Source organism: Brachionichthys hirsutus, chromosome 11, assembly GCF_040956055.1.
Source record: "Brachionichthys hirsutus isolate HB-005 chromosome 11, CSIRO-AGI_Bhir_v1, whole genome shotgun sequence".
Taxonomy (NCBI): Eukaryota; Metazoa; Chordata; class Actinopteri; order Lophiiformes; family Brachionichthyidae; genus Brachionichthys; species Brachionichthys hirsutus.
The window spans coordinates 4,594,189-4,615,347 of record NC_090907.1 but is presented as its reverse complement, the minus strand read 5'-3'; the positions used below and the strand labels follow the sequence as shown (position 1 = coordinate 4,615,347).

The 21,159-nt window shown below is 44.5% G+C and overlaps 1 protein-coding gene across 1 annotated transcript; it reads right to left on the bottom strand.

Moving 5' to 3' along the window:
* Positions 1–302: 302 nt before the first annotated feature.
* trip12 (thyroid hormone receptor interactor 12) lies at positions 303–20,330 on the bottom strand. The gene is made up of 41 exons (XM_068745635.1): positions 20,307–20,330; positions 17,495–17,641; positions 15,995–16,782; positions 13,983–14,088; positions 13,463–13,599; positions 13,253–13,336; positions 12,969–13,064; positions 12,738–12,889; positions 12,531–12,566; positions 12,340–12,435; positions 12,164–12,256; positions 11,914–12,075; positions 11,517–11,585; positions 11,238–11,403; positions 10,103–10,220; positions 9,630–9,786; positions 9,161–9,314; positions 8,836–9,064; positions 8,626–8,744; positions 8,287–8,494; positions 8,040–8,140; positions 7,643–7,817; positions 7,378–7,519; positions 6,633–6,824; positions 5,760–5,911; positions 5,514–5,671; positions 5,307–5,380; positions 5,028–5,227; positions 4,814–4,941; positions 4,575–4,726; positions 4,334–4,476; positions 4,100–4,256; positions 3,860–3,958; positions 3,673–3,787; positions 3,289–3,443; positions 3,036–3,200; positions 2,651–2,815; positions 2,441–2,554; positions 2,173–2,267; positions 1,941–2,044; positions 303–1,783 (listed from the first exon to the last, which is right to left on the bottom strand). Exons 2-41 carry the CDS (start codon positions 17,590–17,592, stop codon positions 1,587–1,589), a joined length of 6,051 nt encoding a protein of 2,016 aa, XP_068601736.1. The 5' UTR covers positions 17,593–17,641; positions 20,307–20,330; the 3' UTR covers positions 303–1,586.
* Between the last annotated feature and the right edge of the window lie 829 nt (positions 20,331–21,159).

Sequence of the window (21,159 nt, the reverse complement as noted above, 5' to 3'; positions counted from 1 at the left end):
AAGTCTTATATTTGGGTTGAGTAATTTCCTTTCAAATGGATTTTTAATTCTCTTGACTTTAAAAGAGCACCAAGTAAACGAGCTAAACTTGGTGACAAGTTTTAGAGGACTTCAGTAAATAAACAGAATACAGTATTTAGGAGCTCGAAGTAAACGTCTTCACAAAAAGGTAATTCCCGTCTTAAAGCATTTTGTTATGCTTATATAAAGCTCAAAATTCCCTTTTTTCCAGTCACCCTGAAAAACGAACCGCTTACAGCGTCTTAACGCGATGAAGGTCTGGATAAACAAAACTAACAACGATGAGTCAAACAGATACTTTATTTATGTTCAGGTAAAAACATGAACCTGATGCAGTAAATTATTGCAGATCTTAGAAACCAGCACATGAACGACTGGGCCAGGAGATAATACAGTGGCGCCCTCCCCTGGCCACTGACTGCAGGTGCACACCACGGTTTGTTCCAAGCCAGCAGTGCAAAGAAAAAAAATTAAAATCAACTACAGCAAGAAAGAAAGACGATATAGAAAGAAAGAGGGGAGAAAAAAAAAGGTAAAGCAGACATTCCCACCTAAAACAAGGTGCGAAACTGCAAATAAACTTTACTCCATAAATGAACTTGAAATGATATCTGGCCATGAAACAATTCAATGTGACCAGCCAAACGTTTGCGTCCCGCTACATTGTGAGTTGAGGGTTGCTCAGAGTTGGATCTACCAAGAAACCCCCACATATCGGTCAGGGCCCAACAGAAAGACACTATCAAAATAAGAGCAAAACAAATCACCTGATCAACACATCGGTAACAACTCTTCACTCGAGTTGAAGCTCTAGAATGAAAAATGAGGCCAGGACACCATCTCAACTTGGGTAAGGGGGGGGGGGGGATGAAAGGGATAATATGCACTCATCGCTGCCCGCATTCAAACAAATGCAACTGTCATTTCCGCAACTTGAAGCAAACACACGAACACACAGGAGGGGGAACCAAAACTCAAATTCAATGCACAAACTGGGGGCCGATATATTACAGAACAAAATGCGACCGGACGAACCGAGAGGAACATGAGAACAAAGAACTATTCTATCAAATGTGTAGAATGAGCAAAGTCTGCAAATTAGTCTGTACAAATGATCTTTGGAGCTAAAGTAAACCTAGCTTGTTCAATGGACCCCCCCTCCCACCCCGCCCTGTTATGTCCACCCGTCTGGAAAGGAGACGTCCCTTTTTTTTTTCTTAAATATCACATAGCAATGGAATTTAAAATTTCACCCAGATGTTATCGTCTTTTAACTTTACTCAACTACTAATATAAGTTTGACTCTCTTTTTAATATTTTAATTTCTGAGTCATGGAACACTTTTCCTTTTTTTTTTTTTTACTTTAAGATTTTTTTTTTTTGAGAGACGGGGGCAGCAAATATATATTTAGAGTCTTAATTTTTCTGCAAGCTGCTTTCTCTAACGAGGCCGTACACGTAGCCTTAATGTATGTGATTACCCAAAAAACAAAAAAAACCTAAAAAGGAAGTTGTGATTTTCATCAGTCGCTGTTGAAGGCATTTGAATGTGAGATGTGGAGAGATCAGGAGAGGTGGAAGGACTGCTGGCCCTCGCGAGCTGCAATCAACAGTTTCTCTCGCATGGTCTCTATGCTGGAGTAGTCAGGCAGCTTCAGGTAGTTGACGCAGGTCATGACTGAGGGGAGGAAGTCATCCGGGTTCTCCGTCGACTCGAACGTCTTCCTCACGATGGTCAGAGGGGGGTTCAGGCTCCGGAAACCTTCGACACAAGACCCAACGGCGGGTGTGAGACGAACGCAGGCGCGCTTTCATTTTATCATTTAGTGACGTCGGTGTCATCTAATGTCAGGGCTCTCTGCTCACACAAAGACTAAAGGTGTGTGCTAACATCTGTGTGTGTGTGTGTGGTGACTCACCTCCAACGGGCAGTCGAGGACTCCCTGTGACAAACTGTAGAAATAATCTCTGCTGCTCAGCTTCAAAGCTGCTCAACACCTCGAACAGGAACCGAACGGCACGGCTGCAAAACCCAAAGAAGGAGCATTTGTTGGCTGGAGGATGGACGTGACTCAGCAACGCTAAACGACTCAGTGTTGGACTTCATAGGTACGCGGAGGCAGCTCGCTCTTGAGCTGAGAGGGTTTTCACCTGTCGTGTGTGTAGCCGTGGTCTGGCCGGCAGCACTCCATCAGCGTTTTCACATCCCACGTCTCAGATTTACTGCCACACAGCAACTGGTCAAGCTGTGGCAGGAAAACAGGAACAGCGAACATCAGCTGAAGAAGCGCGGCTCGCCAGTACAGAACAAACAACAACATTTGGGAACAGAAAAAAGAATCTGATGGGCGAACGACAGCCATTGAAATATCTGCTCTGGACTGGGCTTAATTAAAACACAGCAAAGTGCCAACATTACCTCCTCTGGATAGAAATACTGCAGGTGATGCAAGGGGAAGACCGACTCGAACCCTTCCCTGAACGACTCAAACTGTCTGGACACTCCTTCATTTAGGGTCCAGTACACCACCAGCTGGAGGGAGGCAACAGAAAGGATTAGGGTTCCTCTCAAGAGGAAAGAAAACATGAACTCGTGTGACCGTTTATATATATTTAACTGTGCGCGTACCCTGAGGTACTCCTCCAGGTTGTAAATCGTGACGGGGACGTCTTTGCCGCCCTTTTTCAGCTCAATGTTAGGATATCCAGGTAGGGTGAAGTCTAACCCCAGGTCCTCCACGGAGCAGCCGTTCATGTTCAGGCTCTCGAGCGCCTGCTGGAGGGTCTCCCTCGTCTGTTGGACACAAACCGAAAGGTCACTCTCTACACCAGCAGTCAGCGGTTTGAGCCCTGAGGAGGTTCAAGTCGAGATATGACCTCTATCAGGAGGTCGGCTTCGTACACGATGACATTAGCCGACACCTCGGCCCTTTGTCGAGATACGATTGAGCTTCCTGTGACGCGTCGGGGCTAAAACCGGAGAGCGATGACATTCTACGGGTAGATTCTCTCACCTGTGAGCGATCCTGTTCCAGCCTCTTCTTCTGGCGAATAATATCCTCCAGGTGCTGGATGGATTTGGCCACGCCAGGATCAATGTTCACCAGGTCATGTGAGCTTATAGACATCTCATGCCGTAGCATCCACTTATAGAATGGCAGCCCCAGGGGCAGGTCCAGCTGGGGGGAGGGGGCAGTAAACAAAAAAAGAATGTGAAGCCGACACCTTAGTAATCCTAAATGTCTGCATGAGAACAGGAGTCGTTACCAATCTGAAGTCCATGATGGCTTTGGCCATGAGCTTTCCTAAGAAACGGAACTTCATTTTGATTTTGGCGATGTGTGCTGGTTTGGTCGTCCTGCCGAAGGGAACAGCAAACAGTCCCCTGGTGCTGTACATGTACTTGGTTCCCTCCTGGCTTCCTGTTAAGACAGACACACAAGTGTGGCTTCGTGTAACATGACAGCATACATCACCACACACACACGCCTTTATATCTACACTGAACACACACCCCCCAGTCACATTTTTGTGTCAGGGTTGTAGCAATTTATACACGACTGAAAAGCACACGCCCTCCCAAACATGCGTGTCACGTTGCACACAGTAAAGCAGACGTGAACATTCTCTTCGTGGGTTTACAAGCGGTACCTTTAGGATTGGCCAGCGTAACCTCTTCGCCCCTCCACAGGCTCAGATCGGCCCTCTGGAGCTCCTGAGACACCAGAGCGTAGAACTCCAGAGTGGGCCCGAGCCCCGTGCCGACCTGGGACAAGACAAAGAGGCCAGCCTCAGAATCACAGCTACATAAATATCATCAGCAACGCATTTTAAATACCTCATTCTCATACTGGATCTCCAGCATTGCCCTGGAACTGCCCAGATCCTGCATCACAGACTCGGCCTGCTTTAGGAGCTCGTCGCGGTTTACCGTCCTCTGGAAACCGGGGCAGAAAGAAACAAAGGTTCCAGTGAGGTCGGTAAGATGCATGATGCAGGAGGTAATTCCCTGTTCCATTCAGGCACACAGGAAATCAAAAGGCAAAAAGGAGATTTCGATATTGGTACCGCACCGTACCTTCTTTCTGTCCAGACGTGGCGCCACTCTGCTGTCCTGAGAATCTGATTGGTTGATCTCAGGGTTTGTGTCCAATAGGCGCTGCATGGCTCTGTCACGGTCGAAGGCAGTTACGTAGAACAGCATCTGCCGGGTGTCAAAGGGGAAGAAGAAAGGACTGGGAAAAAAGAGAGAGAGAAAAAAGGTAAATCCCGTCTGGCATACACAAACACCTCCTCCGGGTCAAACGCTTACCAGGACTTCCCCAGCTCGATGAGCCAGGTCGGGATGTTCCCCGTCATGATGACCAGCGGGTCTTGCAGCTGACGGTTCGCTTTGGCCGTCAGCTTGCTGTTAATGAACTCGCTAGTCGGGATGATCTCCTTACACACAGCATTCTGGGAAAACCAAAAATAATGACGCCATTTAAAGAAAGAAATCAACTAGGAGCAATTCTGAGTGCACGCAACTACTCGACCGCAACGCAGAGACTTACGTCGAACAGGTAGAACCAGTATCTACTGATTGAGTGCAGGACCCTGAGCAGCAGGTTGACCTCTAAAGAGGGGTCATCGAAGGTCATGATCTCTGGTGGCTCCGAAGTGAGGTACGTCTCTAAGGGATTGACGACACTGGGACACACGCCGTCTGGAAGCAGACCGACCGGATTCACGCGTTACATGAACGCAGAGATTAGCTGAAGACGAGGCCTTCACTGATGACGAAGCTTCTCACCGTGCCACAGCTCATCCTGCTTCTTGCCGTTGCGAGGCGAGGTCTTGGTGGGAGCAGTCTGGGCTCGGCCCCGCTTCCCACCCACAGCGTCTTTGCTGCCGTCCTCGTCCTCTCTCACAGGCTTATACCTGTCGGACGAGACACCGGCGTTGGCCTTGGTAGAACAACACCGGTCTACACAACACGTATCGGGCGTGTTTTACTTTTTCTTTACCATATTGTGTGCGTTTTCGTCCAGATTCCGGCTCGCCCGAGCGGGTTCGCCTCATCGTCCGTGGACTCCCTCTCCTCTTCTGCCTGAAGGCTGTACTGCCGTACGGCCTGGTACACCGTCATGTTGTACGGCAGCAGGTGGTCGCCGATGTAGAACTGCAGTCTGTGACGAACGCTGCCAGAGTTCAGGAACTGTGCTGCCTGGATCACAGACCAATGACGCGTTAGAATCAGGTAAACAGATATGAGCCTCATCACTGCATGAACGGGCGTCTCTCACCAGCGACTCGTCGATTTCATCATCGGAACCGTCATCGTCGCTGTCTTCATCCTCTTCTCTGATTCGGCCATACCCTGCGCGCACACACACAGACACAGACACACACACACACACACACACACACACACACAGACACGATTTCGAATAATTAACCCCAGTAAAAAAAAAAAAAACACTTAATAAAGTTTAAGGGACAACTTAACTCACCTCTGACAACAAGATACCTCTCGATGGCTTGCACAAGGGCCAAGGGGTCGATCTTTACCGGGCCACCTTTCCACTGTTTAACGTTGGTGCAATCGGGGTGTCTCTGCAGCTGACACTTGAGCTGATGCGTGTTGAAGAACTTCAGCGCCTGGGAGCCCCTGCAGAGACAAAGAAAGAGAAAAAACTTTGTTTTTAGTACTTGCATACCGAACTGTTCGTCTAAACCCGGACAGTGGACCAGCATACCTGCTGCCGTTGCCGTTGCCGCTGGGGAAATCATGCACTTTGACTGGGAACTGCTCCATTTGGCTCAAGCAGCTGTTCATTTTGTGCACGACTGCCAGGTACGGCCTGTTCTCTGCAGGGTCTAACCGACCTACGAGCTCCAGCCCTGGAACCTGTGAATGAAACAAAGAGACTCTAATTAGGGTCCGAGGCTTCACATTTGGCGTTTCTTTTTATTAGCATCTTTTTATTAGTTCCTAATTAGAGTGTTTGCAGCAGCAGCAGTGGCTGCTTAGGGGGTTAAAGCGCTGCGCCTGGAGTCTCATGAAAATCTCGGAAAGGTGCTCGGGTTCATCTCTAAATAGTCTCCATGGCATTCTGTGCTGGCTGTTTGGTACTAACCGAGTTCATGTCACTGAAACAGAGACAGGGAAGCTAATTTGTGGGAGGGCAGTAAGACACTGAATGTTACCGGTGAGCGTTGCCCGATCAGAGTTTGTAAAGCTTGTTCTCAAATCAGTCCCAAAGCTCAATGTCGACCAAACCAACATGCTCGCTCTGCTGCTGTGTGTTTGTTACGGTCGGTAACGGTCTCATTTCACCAAACTGCTGCCAGCTGACGACAGAGGGCACTACCTCCATCTCATTCTGCGCTGCTGCAAGCAGGATTCACTCGACTGCTGATTGTGTGGTTTCTATTATATAGAATAAAATGTAAATTAGATACATTTTCAGTCGGTTATGAGAAAGGTCAGTCATTTCGAGATCCGTTTGTGCCACGTTTGAAGTGATGGGCTTACATTCATATCACATCCCCCCCCCCACACACACATACACAAAAACCCAAATGTGAACAAATGACATGCAGCGATATAAGACGCTCTCGTCTCTCACCGGACAGCCAGCGAACACATGCAGGAACCTCTTGAGCCGCACGTCACGGCTGAGTAGGTCCCTGTCGGTGTTTGAGGTCAGGTAGATGAGGAGCTGCTTCACCAGCCCGCTGTGCTGGATCTCAAACGATGACACGTCAGATTCTGATACTATACTGGAGATCTCCACCAGGCACTCCGTACCACCGTCCACCTGGGACCAGAACACACAGGGAAGTTTGACGGCAGGTAATATGTTCATATTTATTTGATGAATCAAGGACTGACTTCAACCAAGACAACAAATAATTGTAAGATTAAAAAAAGATTATATTTTATAGTTCGTCTCCTTGTTTTATAATGAAATAAGGAAATTCACCTCATCTGCTTATGGAGTTTGTATTTTTTTTTTCTTTTAGAGCAATTCATTTTTCAGTTATAAGGAAAACAGAAAAATTCCTTTCATTTTCTGAGCTCTGTTAGTACACTTCTAAACTAAATGCTAAAAAGAGCTTGAGAAACTAAAAAATTGCCATTCACACCTCCGACTACAGGGGGAGCAATGCCATCAGACCCCGGGGGGGTACGAATTGGTATTACAAAGAGAAGTAGCAAGGAATTTTAAACTACAATTCTGGCTCTATCATGCAATCTGCAACCTCTAAAAAAAACACTTGTGCCTAACATTGTTGAGAATTTGTTTCAAGGGAATTTGTTTCCTTTCCATTTGAATTTGTCTCATCAACTGCCAAGAAGACCGTTTTTACCTGCAAGCTCAGCTGCTCAGTGGCCGTGCAAAGTCTCTGGAGTACATTCAGTGCAGGGTTGCTGCTGTCCATATTTTCCGAGTTGAAGTAGCGTTCCACGAACTTACTTGCCTGCTCTTTGATCCAGGCCTTTATTTTGTCTCTACAAAACGATAATTCCAAAGAATAGTTCACACATTCTGTATTTACACTTGACATCAATCACATAAATGAACTCATGAGCAGGATAACAGGAGATGAAACTTTGGAAACCTTGTTTATGTACCTGTTATTTGAAATGGAGTCCTTGGGAGGGGCCCTGGCCAGGCCACTCACCCCTGCTGTACGCGAGGGCTCCGAGTTAGCGTTATTGGTCTGGGCACCCAACTTGCCCCACGTTTTGGGATTAAGACTGGCCAAGAAAGACGATTTGGGTGACTGAGTACTGGTGGGGCTCTTTGCTGTTAAAAGTAAAACAAATCAAATAAAAAAAAGTTAGGAGGGCTACTTCTAGGCCGAGAACACAAAGTCATTGTCGCATCCTTCCAATGCTGAATAGATCGGACACAAGCTACTGAAGAGGACAAGAAAGCACTACCAGTATATAAACCAATGGCGGCAACAAGTTTTATACAAGTGGTTCAGGAATACACGTTATGCTGACACATCCAAACAAAACTTACCCTGATTGTCTACTTTATCATCGTCTCTTGGGGGAGAGTATTTGGGTCTTCTGGGCCCTCTCTTGGGTAACCTTTTCCTCTTAAGGACATCGCTTAACCGCCTGGATAGGGGAGCAAAAGTAATGGAAGAGTAACCATTAATATACAACTAAAACAGTTTAATTTTAATTATACTCTTTTCAGCTACATGTCAAGAAACAGAATTAGAGTCGGCTGGTTTTAGGCCAAAACGTGGCGCCGTCCTCACCCCTGTGGGCTGAGGTCAAGAGAGTCTTCCATGCTGTGCTGGAAGCTGGGCGATCCGAGATCAGGAGCTGCATTATTAGCAGACGTGGTCGACGCAGTGCTGATGGTGGTCGTGCACAAGCTGGTGGTACCGCTGGGGCAAGCCTTCGGGGGACTGGTGACAAGAAAGCTCTCAGCCTCCGACAGGTTCTTCACCTGGTGCATCACACCTGGAAGAGAAAGACGCATGAATTAAGCCTTAAATTATCAGTTGCAGCACAATGGAACTTCCTCACTCGCGTCTGGCTGAAGATGAACGTGAAGGGAAACACTGTTAGCTTTTATCTGGGTTATACAGCACCTTCTCTTCTGAAGAAGACACTGAAGACATCCGGCAGCTTCTGCATGAGGATTTCTGCCATCTGCAGAGAGCCTACTACAATCTTCAGGTCCTGGCTGGATAGCATTGAGGCGATGTGACTGTAGAAACAAATCAAACACACATTAAGTCCACTTACTTGCAAACTTAAGATCTGTCACTTTGTAGCCCAAAGGCACAAAACCGCATTACCTGGACACGGCGTGGTTCCTCAGCACATCCTTCAGCAGCTCTGCGTCAGCAAAGTAGATGATCCTGAGGATGGCTCTAAGGCACTTGTGTCTGACAGCGGGGCCAGCCGATGAGCTGTACACCTCATACAAGACCCCAAACAGAATTTTGATAAAGCACTTTGCCATCTCAGGGTCCTCCTTCATCAACTGGGCTCGCGCATCTTCTCGACGAACCTCCTGGTGGCCCCCTGGAGAAAGACGGCAAGCAGGTTGGGTTTATTTGCTGAACTCTCCTTTTGCATATGAAATATTCTTTGTGTACAGCTCTCAAAAATGTGGATTACCTATATTGGGGTTGGCGAGAGGATTTGGTTTCCTCTGGATACCGCGTGCTGTTCCTGTGTCTTCATTGATCTGCTGCATAGAGTTGAAGTCAATTGTGTACACACGGCCCAGGGTTGACAAGCTGATCTCATCCTCCCCATTCTGGTGGGCTGTCTGTAGGGCAAGGTAATCATCAAATATACCCCCCACGCCAGCGTCCCGCATGACTATGCCCCACATAACTGTGTGTGTAAATATACCGAGATGCCGACATAACGAAAATAGGCCGAATGTTGTCAATGAATGCAACCCAGCCATTTAAATAATTCAATATTCACCCGTATAACATTCATGGGAAAATGTAGCAGATATTCAGTTTGAGTGGCGAGATTCTAAAATATAAAATATCCCAGCCGAGATTGCTTCCTCTCAAATTTGGAGGCTTTAAAAGACATAGGGGTCAAAAGTCAGCTCTGGCGTTTTTTATACCTCGATGATGCGGCTGTCGATACGGTTGTAGGGATGCCACAGTCCCCGGTCATCCCTCCACTGCCAGATTGCGCCCTCTGTCGTCTGTGCACTTCCCTTCTTTAGCATTAAGTCCACTGCAAAGATGCCCTCTCTGGGTAGGCAGGGCATCAGCTCACTGGAAGAAGAAAGGGGAGTTCAGGAATTCAGAATACTGTGGATTTAGTTTCAGCATCGAAATCGACTGGTTACACTTCTTAATGAAAAGAGACCTTTCACTGAGCAAATTTTTTATTTATTTATTTTAATCTGTGGTCTAAAGTGATGGGGTTAAAAAAAAAAAACCTGTATTAAACCTGAGGTTCAAGATCTGGGAGAAGCAGAATTACTGTGTACTGTAGCAGCACCCACTCCGGTTTGGTTGAATATATTTTAACGTATTACTCTGTGTTCTCAGTCCGTGTGATATGACAGAATGGAAGTAGAGCGGTTACCATATGAGGGATGTCAGTTCATAGAGCTCCTGAGGACTCCGAGGAACCAGTTCGATCTGCTCCTGGCAGCTTCCATTTGATGTGCCGCATAAGAGGAAACGCAGCGTTTCTGCAATGTCTATTACGACAAAGAATTTCCTTTTGTTAGTTGCGTTGTTCAAAATTCCTACTTTCAAACAGTAACAGTACGTCAGAATCAGTACGACAGCAAATACGGATTATATCCAAGACAAGCATGTTATCCTAGTGTGACTAAATGTAGATGGCTTCCTCTGCACACATCGCTACAGTTAAGATTGCAGAAATAAAGGATCGTCTGCTTAAACTTAAAATGGACAGTGAACAGTAGCATATCAAGGCTACAGCGAGCTAGCTGGAAGCTAAAGTTACTTGTTTATTTGTTAGTTGGTTGGCAAATAAACAGAATCCCTATCAACACCATCAATGGGCACACCTAAAAAGGTATGGATAAAAGGACAGCAGGTTGTTGCGCCTTCAAGGCAGCAGAGAATTTAGTAAAAAGCTGAATTGATATCTCTGTAAAAAAAAAAAAGAAAAAAGAGTGACACGGCGGAACAGGACAGGACGGCGATATCAGCGAGGTTGTTTTAGGCCCGGACCACATCGAACCTCACGTCTCGCGGTCTCCCAATGATCAGGGTACATGGTGGAGACAAACCTTGCTGGTATTGATTGCGTAACTTGTACAGTGACGTTTGTAAACTCACATGATCAATAGCAATGATACATTCCGTCAATGCGTTACTTATGGTGGGACATTTATTAAAAATAAATGATTTCCCCTTTTTGCTAGAGATGTGGGCTGTTTGGTTCCAAATACATTGGATATTAATATTTAACTGCATTTAGATTTTCATATAAGAATATTCCTGAGATTTCCAGATAATGAGCTGGAAAAGATTAATCAGCTAATAAGCAGACATCCTCCAGCAACACAAAAGTCTGAGCATAAAAACGACAATCAGATACAGAAGAACCATTAGTATGTTATCGGGCTGCTTATACAACAGTTCCCAAAGTTGTGAGTACAAATAGTATGACTGGAAGAACATTTCCATAACAGTAATGAGAGAGGAGGCAAGTTAGCAACAGTGTGACCGAGATTTTTGCTCACTTTGCTTCATAAGCTGGACAGCCAGGCAGGGGCAGTTAGAGCACATGAGAGAAAACATGCGCACGACCATGATGAACATCCCCGAGCTGAGCACAGGAGGGGTCACGACCAACAGCTGCTGAATGTTGGTCAACAGGTCCCGGGATGCAACCTCCTGCAGCAGGTTCTGTCGACATACGAGCGCACGTTAACTGACCCGTAGGGTGGCAAACGCAGGAGGAAAAACAGAAAAGGATAAACAAAACGGCAGATGTCTTTAAGAGGATTCAAGCGACAAACCTCTTCGTGTTGAAAGTTGTCCACCAGCCTGGCGAAACATAGACAAGTGCTTTCCACAGATTTCTTATCCTGCAGGAGTTAAATATATATTAGCGAGTCCTTACAGGAGATCACACAGTAATTGATCTAATCACCGATTTAAACACTGGAAGAAGTGGCAAAACATCTTTAAAACAGTTAATGGTGATAAATTACAAGACTTCACCAGAAAAAAGAGAAACATGAGAAAGTCTCACTGGTCACATGTAATCAGTTCAAAAGGCTGTTTATCACCCTTGATCACTTTACACCCAAAGACGCAAGCTAAATGAGAAGATAATGGCCACGACATTATCTGCACTGGGCTGAATTAGGGACCCCCTTATTCAGTTACAATCTTTAAAGGAAATGGACGCACCTGGTGGGTGAGTCTCTGAGTCAACAGCGGCAGAGAATCAGCAACAAAGTGAAACTCGTCTGGAGTAATGCTCTGGCAGCAGTTAGCCGCAATGGCCAGAGCATTTCTCTGTGCATTGATGCTAAAGAATTCCAGGTAGAGGAGGCAGTCAGCAAGCCCGCCCTGAGAGGACAACATAAATAATAGATGTTAACGTGGTGTCATGGTGACGGAAAGAGTGATTTAAGGGTACGACGGAGTGATAGCTTACAGCCTGCAAAATGGCTTTGCTATGTCGCCTTGACAACATCTCCAAAGCTGTCAGGGCCTGCTCGGCTACATCAATAAACTGGATCACTTGAAGCTGGAAACAAGGAGCAAGTTATTAACGCATTGAAAAGGCCACCGCTGCACATCAACAAGCAGTTAAAGTTAAAGACTTCTTACTTTCTCCAGGAAGACAGGAATAGCATCAACCACCACAGCAGAGGAGCGTGGGAGGGCCTCCATCATGTACGTGAGTGCACGAGAGGCATGGTTCATCTGTATAGAGATCAAGAAACATGTAAAAACAAAAAGGCCAGCGCCTTTACACAAGTGAACACAGTACACACAGTAACTGGTTCAACCATACTCACAATATCGAAGTTATTGTCCATCTGTAACAGCGTAATCTGGAAACAAAAGCACAAGAACGGCTGACATTAGCGGGAACTCCGGTCACACGGCCAACATTTGAGAAAACCATTTTCACCTCACGCATAGGACATTAAATACAGATGAACGACTCCTACGGCAGCAAACGGTCACGGATCATTTGATAAGCACGTAAAAATAAGACCAACCAAAGCGGGCACCACGCTCTTCACAGGAAATCCACCGAGTGTTTCCTCGTTGCCCATCACCAGAAGCTGGCACATCTCAATGGCCGCCTGGAGCTGCTGAGACTCGTCTCCAGTGGCCTGCAGGCCCTGCAGTAGCTGCTGAGCTTTGGAGCCTACGAGACAGACGCACATTCATTTAGAGTTCTCCAAATGAGGAGACCGGTGACGCAAGCTTAAGAAATTTGTACTCACTGGCTCCACTGCCAATGGTCCTGTGAAAGAGCTGCGACATGCGGGGCCCCAGGGGCCCAAACAGATGTGGGGGGAGACCCCTGGCCTCCAGCAGGGCTATTGGGTTCAAAACAATGAGGTTTAGAAAGCAACTATACAGAGATAAAACTGAGAGCACTGTTTATTATGTCCAAGTCAAAACATTGAAATAAGAGATGCATTTAAAAAGTTTTTTTTTGGGGGGGGGGGGGGGGGTTAAATTAAATTTTAAGAGAAGCCGACTGCTAAATCTGAGAGTACTCTACCTTGAAGTCTTCCCATTTCAGAGTCATCAGACTCGCTCTCTCCAGATGTGGTCATGCCCACTGCTCCAGCAACTGAGCTTGAAGCTGGACACGCAAAAAAGAATTACATCAAAATTCAAGTAGGGGAAAATTAAAGCTCACACAATCTCTAGACTTTACACTGGTAAAGGGTCAATGCTGTTAAACAAGCCGTGGTGGAGTGACTGGTACCTGAAGCCCCTTGTGATGGCTCATCAGCGCGGCCGGCTGACGAGTTGGCCCCATCCTGGTTGTTGTCAGAGTCGGCCATTTTCTCCTGTCGGCGAGCGTCGGCTGCCCCGCGCTTGCCCAGGCCTGAGCCTCGCCGACTGCCATAAAATGAAAACCAGATCAACAATATGAGCGGCAACAAAGTATTTAAAGTAAGCTGTTCATATATCATCGCACATATTATTTTATTATCATCACGAGATCTTAAATTAAATTGAAGTCAAAATCAATTGCACATTCATCAGTGAACCAGAATGTTGACCCCCACGACACCTGTCGGACGTCCAACCCTCCTGAAAGGCATGGTTTCAGTTTTTGTTCACGTACTGTTGGCCCTTTTGGATACTCATGTTTACGAAGCTGCTGAATATATCTTCTGAGAGGTGCCTCTATTTTTCAACGATGTGAACCAATTCACAAAAGTAAACGCTACAAAGTTCCACATTTATAGGCATCGATTTTAAACGGCAGTCGTCCCGACCTGGTGCTGGCACAGGAGCCCGTGGTCTTCTGACGTGTGCTCCGCCGAAAGCTGGGGAGCTCTGCTGGAGGAGACTCGCTGCGTTTCTTTGTGGATTTCCTCAAACCTGCCATAACGAAAGCGACATGTAACATCCAAACTAATGATTAAACGTCATACTATTATCAATAAAAAAGTCAATCATAATGCACACGATAGTTGTGAGTTAAAAGCAAGAGGAAACATGCCATGCAACTTTCATAACTGGAGTGTAAATCCCTAAATTTCAGAGAATAGTTGGGTTAAATTATGAACTCCTGATGACGTACTTTAAAGCAGGACGCTGTTAAGCATCCCTCAATATTATGATCATCAATAATCCAGGTCTGTGTAGGTCCGGTGCAAAGACCAAGTCTGGGTGTTACTTCTCAAAACAGTAAGCCTATCGTTGCCCGTTTAGAGTCCTGTCCCGCTGACTAGATGGGTATTAATAGCAACCCAACCATGGCCCTATGACAGGACAACCTTCATGCTGGATCCGTGACTCATAATTCACTCGTATATAAATAAGCATTTAAAAAGACCAAAGCAAACAATTGAAAATGTATCATTTAATTTTGGTCTCAACATTATTTCAATGAAGCCAGAGCCAGTATTAATTCCTCATAAGTCCCATTTCTGCACTCGTTTGCTGCATATTCCAAATTAATTTCAAGTTATCTGGACCAACTCAGTTCAAAATGTGTACCGCATGTAGAAAATTTACCAAATTCAACATGATTAAAATGGCAAATGCACAATTAAAAACCACAGAATATCTGAAACACAAGCACATTGGATCACACGCTTACCCACCATTACGACTGAAAACTCTGTGACGCTAAAGATAAACGGATGAGGATAATGAGAGACAGTTGAAGGCATTTTCTCTCATGACCGAAGCAGTTCGAGTCCTTCCTTGCTCGTACACAGATCCCTAATCAGCTGATGGGTCGACAAACCAAGCCAACTTAGGAGGGGTCACTGCATTTGTGCCTGTGTCACACAGCCCACTTCAGTTTCTATCCAGTCACCTAGCAAGAAAAGCCCGACTCCACACTGAACCGACAGCTCAATCCAACTTCAACAGACACATTACATTTTCTACTGGAACATTAGCCCGTCTATTCTAGTCAGATATTTCTTTATTTAAGGCCATTTTTAGCTCATCGTATAAAATATTTTTTACTTGGCCTATTGAGAGCTCTTCCACAAATGTCAAATACAGTAACTGCCAACATGTCTTTAGTATCGATGATGGCGCATATATGATATTTCTGACCAGGGTTCTAGTTTGTGACATTATAAATATGTAACAAGTACACACATATGGAAATATTATAATCCAGACACATTGCCAATATTAGAAAATGTGTCCCCTAAACGGCATTAACAAAAATATAAGCTCTCTATCAAAAACGGTTGTTTGAATAAAACAAAACAACAAAAACAACGTATTGCCCCGCGTGTCACTGGTACCAGGCCTGAGCTTTCATCAGCCAAAACAATTCAAACTTTTCTGACAATACTTGCCCCAATTTAACCATACATCAAACATTGATTGCAATGCTAAATATATAACCTTCAAACTAGCAAACGCTATAATACATTTTGACAGTACTAATGAGGAGTATCTTTACTGTGGCTACTATACCAGGGAAATTATACATTTTTTGCAAACTGACAATTTAATGTCAGTTTAAACATTTTGTTTAGCTATTCTTCAGTTTCTGGATATCAGTGCTGAATTCTGAAGTCTTAGCTAATTCACCAACTCCGCAAGGACCACACTCGCCTCCTGAACCGGACACAGTAGTGAGAACATGCATGCCTTACTATCCAGCATCTCAGTGTCAACAACTGCCTTTATAAAATGCTACATCGCAAGTTAACTGGAAAGGCTTTGGCTACATCTGAAATCCACCTCTGTTCAACATTAGTGACTGTAAGGAACGAATGAGGATGTGATTGTGGCCAAACTCAACCAGACTCACTTGCAAGTTTGGCTTGTAATCCAGAAGGCCCTGGCTTGGAGGTCTCTGTTTTGGAGGAGCCGGGCAAGGACAGTTTGGGTTTTGGCAAGTTGACTTTGGGGTTGAAGCGTGTTGCCCACTCAAATTTTGAAGAGCCGGGTGTTTTGGCCTGCTCTTTTTCACGGGTACTGCGGCGTGGAGAGGGGCTTGAGGCTGATCTAGAACGCCGTGCCTTGGTCTGATCTTTTCCTTGTTTGACTCGCGCACCCTGCGTAGCAGTGTTGGTTATGCCTGTGGTGGAGGAAGAAGAAGAGGTGGAGGCAGAGGAGGACGAGTCCGTCACGTTGCTACACCCAGCTTTGGCTGAGGCTGCCGATTTCGACGCCAGCTTGGTGGGTTTTGCAGTTCTGCCCTCAGTACGATTGTGGAGGGGCCCTGCGGTGCTACTTAGGCCGGGGAGAGAGTCTGCTTTTTTCCGTTTCTGAATTGTCGAGGCCCCAGAGGCCCCACTCTTCTTACTTTGGCCTTGACCTAACGAAGCAGTCTGTTCTGAAGCAAGTGATCTCTTCTTGGACTTAGCTGAACTTTTCTTGGTCTCTGAGGTATTATCTCGAGGTGGAGGGAGCAATTTGGACTTCTTGGCAGGGGAGGGTCCAAAAGTACTAATTTGGTCGGGAGCTTCGCTTCGTTTCAGCCCTCGAGTGCCTTCACTTTTTGATTGGTGGCCTGGTTGCTCTTGTTCAGACGTTCCAGCAGCCTCTGACCCTTCTTGCAACACAAATGATTCCACTGACAAAGCAAGGCTGCTTCTGCCAGGGAGAAAAAAAGAGACACCATCAGAGTTAACTTTTCAAACAATGGACAGCAATTAATTACATTCTCACATTCATCGTGGTCACTAATCCAAAGGAGCAAAATATTCCATTGTCATTGTGAGTTTAACACATTATGACGCATCTGAATGACATAAAAACCCACAAACACATTCACACACAATAAGAACCAAGTATAGAGGAGGGGTACCTTTTTGAGCCGTGCCCTCTGGACTGGCCAGTGGCTGAGGCTTTGGAAGCCTTAGAATTAGGTCTTCTACTTTCAGGTGGGGAATTTGCTTTCTGTTTCACCTGCTCTGACTGCAACCTGTAAGGTTGGAAAACCAAGATCAAATGACAGTGTGGGTTTCTGTAATAATTTATCATATAAGAAAGACTTCATTATCCATTCATTATGGTTGGCTGGCTATCTATGTAAACTGTGACCATTAATGCCTTGAGTAGTAAGACAAAGTTAACAGAGTTTAGCATCATTTATCTGAGGAAAAAAATCACAAGACAAGCTCCGTTTTTCATCAAATACGCCAAAATAAGCAAAATTAATGACAAACACCATAAATCAAGCACGTGTAAATATTATTTTGCTATCTGTTGCTTAATTCATGAGAACGTCAACTGATGTTCCCCACAAACAATGATTAAATCCTCTTGCATTGCATTGAGATTGGTAGAATGCAGGTAAACTCACCTTCCTGCGACTGTATGGTCTTGTGGCTGGGCCGCAGCAGTGTTCCTCTGTGAACGGCGCAGTGACCCCCCTGGATTGGAATTAGGCCGGTTGGACATTGGCACCTCTCTCCTGAAGGGACATACCCTTTCTAGACACTACCATTCACTGCAATAAAAGATAAAGAAGTCATTAAAATAACGAAAAAAAGCATTGGTGGTTGATTTATCTATGATCGCCAACGACTTCGGTAGGACGGTTGGTTATCCTCAATTTATATTCTGTGTGTGATTTCTGACAGTTTTTGAAAACTCAAGATCACCGGTCTTGATAATTTTAGAATAGCAGGGACCTTTGCCAATTCTGTATATAACAGGATACAAAATTCCTCCACAAAGCAGTCAATTTCATTAAATTTGAAAAATCATTTAAGCAAACAATACAATTGTATCAAGGTGAAACAATTCCTCCAGAACTTCAAGGAAGTAAAAACAGCTGTATAAAGCTAATAAGAGCAGCAACAATATTGATCACAGAAAGCAAATATCCTTCCAAGTAATAATATCCAGGGATAGATGTCTCAAAATAAAATGACTATTTGACAGACTGCAAATCAAACTCCTCAGTTTGAATTATCACTCAAAGTTTCACTCTTCAAAAAAGAGACTCAACTACTAATCAAATTACCATAACATGTCAAACCATTTATTGACCTGTTGTTGGAGTACCTAAGTTGCCATATTCAATTTATCAAAGCCCCAGAGAAAATGTACTTTCATATGAATAAATATAATGAAAGTTGTATGAGTTAATGACAAACAAAAGTAACATCTGAGTTCTGAACACACAGCAGGATAGTACCAACCTATATTAAAACTGTAAAATAACAACCTAAATCCTGTTTGATCCTTAAAAATAGAGAGTTGTAATTTACTAATTTAGCCCTAGACTAAACTCTGATATCATTGATCATAAAAATACGCCACACTTGGCAAGCTAAAAAGGCCATCTTAGGCCTTCGCTTACAGTGCGTCCTAGTCTTTGTTAATTCGTCCGTTCTGTAACTGGCGCACGACACTCACGTAAAATACAACGTAAGAATATAAGATTATCGGCATCTTTAAACACTATTGAACACCGAGTCTATAATACCACATGACGAAACACGCACGGCAATGTCCAAAATTTACTTGCACGATTTAGAGAGGCCTGAATTTCTGACGTAGTTCCCTACCACCCACAACTAGCATGTTTAGCTACTCGTATCCTAGCAGGACATCATACCTTTTGACAGCAGCGCAATCACTTAGATATCCACAGAAAAAAAACAAATCCCATACTCGAATGTTGAAACCTATAGATAATGAAAAAGATTACAATAAAAAGCTCGAAAGATTATCATCACGCACCAGATACTTGGTGGTGAAAGTTACGTTTGCTAACGTAGCAATGGTTAACATGGAAATGCGTAGTTAGCGTACCGGTGTGCCAATCAATTTAGCTATAAAACTAAACGCAGCGACAAAATCGATCAGCTTCCTTATTTGAACCTCGCTGAGGCAAGAAACGATGACATTTCTACCTAATAGACAAGACGAGACATCTACGACGGGAACGACAAAAACGCCTAGAAGAGGTGAACGTGGCTAAAGTATACATCGAAAATGGCAGCATGAGCTAGACCATCATTTGAAAGCTGTTCATGTAATATAATGTTAGCTAGCGGGCTATCAGTAAAACCAACGATAGCGAAGTCAGTGCAATGATTGCCATGAGACGCATCGTTACCTGGCCAAGCATCAAGTTTTAAGTAGAAAATATTGCCTCACGTCTCACACACTCTATACTGCGCGACGAAATGTTAAAATATTGACCATTAACCAAGCAGAGCTGAACGAGTCAGTATTGTTCCCTTAGCGATTGTCAACGCAGAAGTTAAGTCCAGAAGTAGCATTCGAGTTATGCTAACTAGCGCTAGCAGTATATGAGGATCACTAATGTTTTCTAACCTGACTGAAGGCCGACGTCTGCTCAATAGAAGACTGGCTAGTATTTCGTTCAATCTTAGCCATTCCAAAATAACTCGGTTGTCGACGTTCCCTTTGCAGATATGGTAAATGTATCAAATACGCTTGTTTAGCCAAGCGACTTTAACAGATGCCAAATATCGGGCTAAACATTAGCAAGATGATGCTAGTTAGCCAAATAAGATCGCGAATGTTGCTCAATGACTGTTCACTTACAAACAGTTAACAGAGAGAAAAAATGGCACCTGTCTACTAGATAGATTAAATAATTCCACTGATTGGCATTAGTTCATCGAACTGTCCGGTTGACAATAAACCACCGACCTCATCAACACCGAATTAGCTGCTGCGGGACAGTCACGTAGCTGACGTTAATCGTTGGCAAATAGAACAACAGCGTTATAGCTACAGCGAGCTAACCTTAGCATGCAAGCTAATTAATATTAGCTAGTCTTGTTGCTAGCTAACGCTGTGCCAGCTCGACAGTATGGTAATTGGATTAATTCAACAAATAACGACCTCTCGAAAAAGCTTAGAATCAGTCTCTTTGAAAACATCTTGCCAAGTTTGGTTAAAATTTACAAGTTGTCTATTTGGCAGCTAGCACGTTAACTAGCTAGCAAAAAGAAATGGCCTCTGATACCTTTTAGACACAAAAAACAGGAAAGCAGGAGCGGAATTCGAGACATTTTCGCAGCAATGAACCATAATTCCTCCGATATGTTTCGCTATAAAATAGTCTCGAAGATCCAAGAGACCGTCGACTGACATGTCAGAGAATTCTACCTTTTGTATAATGATGTTACCTATTTGTTCCAGTGTTGTAGTTGTAACAGACAGTGCACCAGCTCCTTTTTCTCTCGCTCTAGCCCTGCTACTTTCACATCAGCTGAGGGGCCGACAACCGCAATATACATCCGCGTGATTCATCCGCTTAGGGACTAGTTGTTATTATTACTTATATTTATTTTTCGATATCCGCTTTTTTTTTTTTAACGACGAGTACATTGGATCTGTCGTTGTGTTGATATTTAAATGTATATGTAAATCTCTAAGGAAAAAAACAAAACGATTTTCCAAATAAAATCACTGCAACACTTAATTGGTAAAAATATATATATAAAGTATCAATGCGCTGGGTCGGCACCCTCAACACAAACACAGATGCAGGAAGCTAAAATAAATGTACAAAATTCAATGTTTATCACCAGATGACATACATTTATCAAACCTGTTAGGGAATTGACAAAAAATGCTGAGTTGTCATTGATACATTCATGCATCCAAAATGGCCTCCTTACAGGTGATGAAAGTGCACCCACTCCAAATAAAAAGAAAAAATCAAGTTTAGTCTTTCAAAAGTTGAGTATTTATAATAATATACCAGATTATACATTGGTATTGGTACTTTATTGCCTTCTCCTACAACTGTACTTTCGGCTTGTCCCGTGAGGAGTCACCACAGCAAATCAACCTTCTCCACTTCACCCTGTCCTTTGCATCGTCCTCCCCGACACCAGCCACTCTCATGTCCTCCCTCACTACGTCCATGTGTCTTCTCCTGGGTCGACCTCTAGCCCCGTTCCATGGCAGTTCCATCCTCAAGATACTTCTACCCATATAGTCCCTGTCTCTCCTCTGGACATGTCCAAACCATTG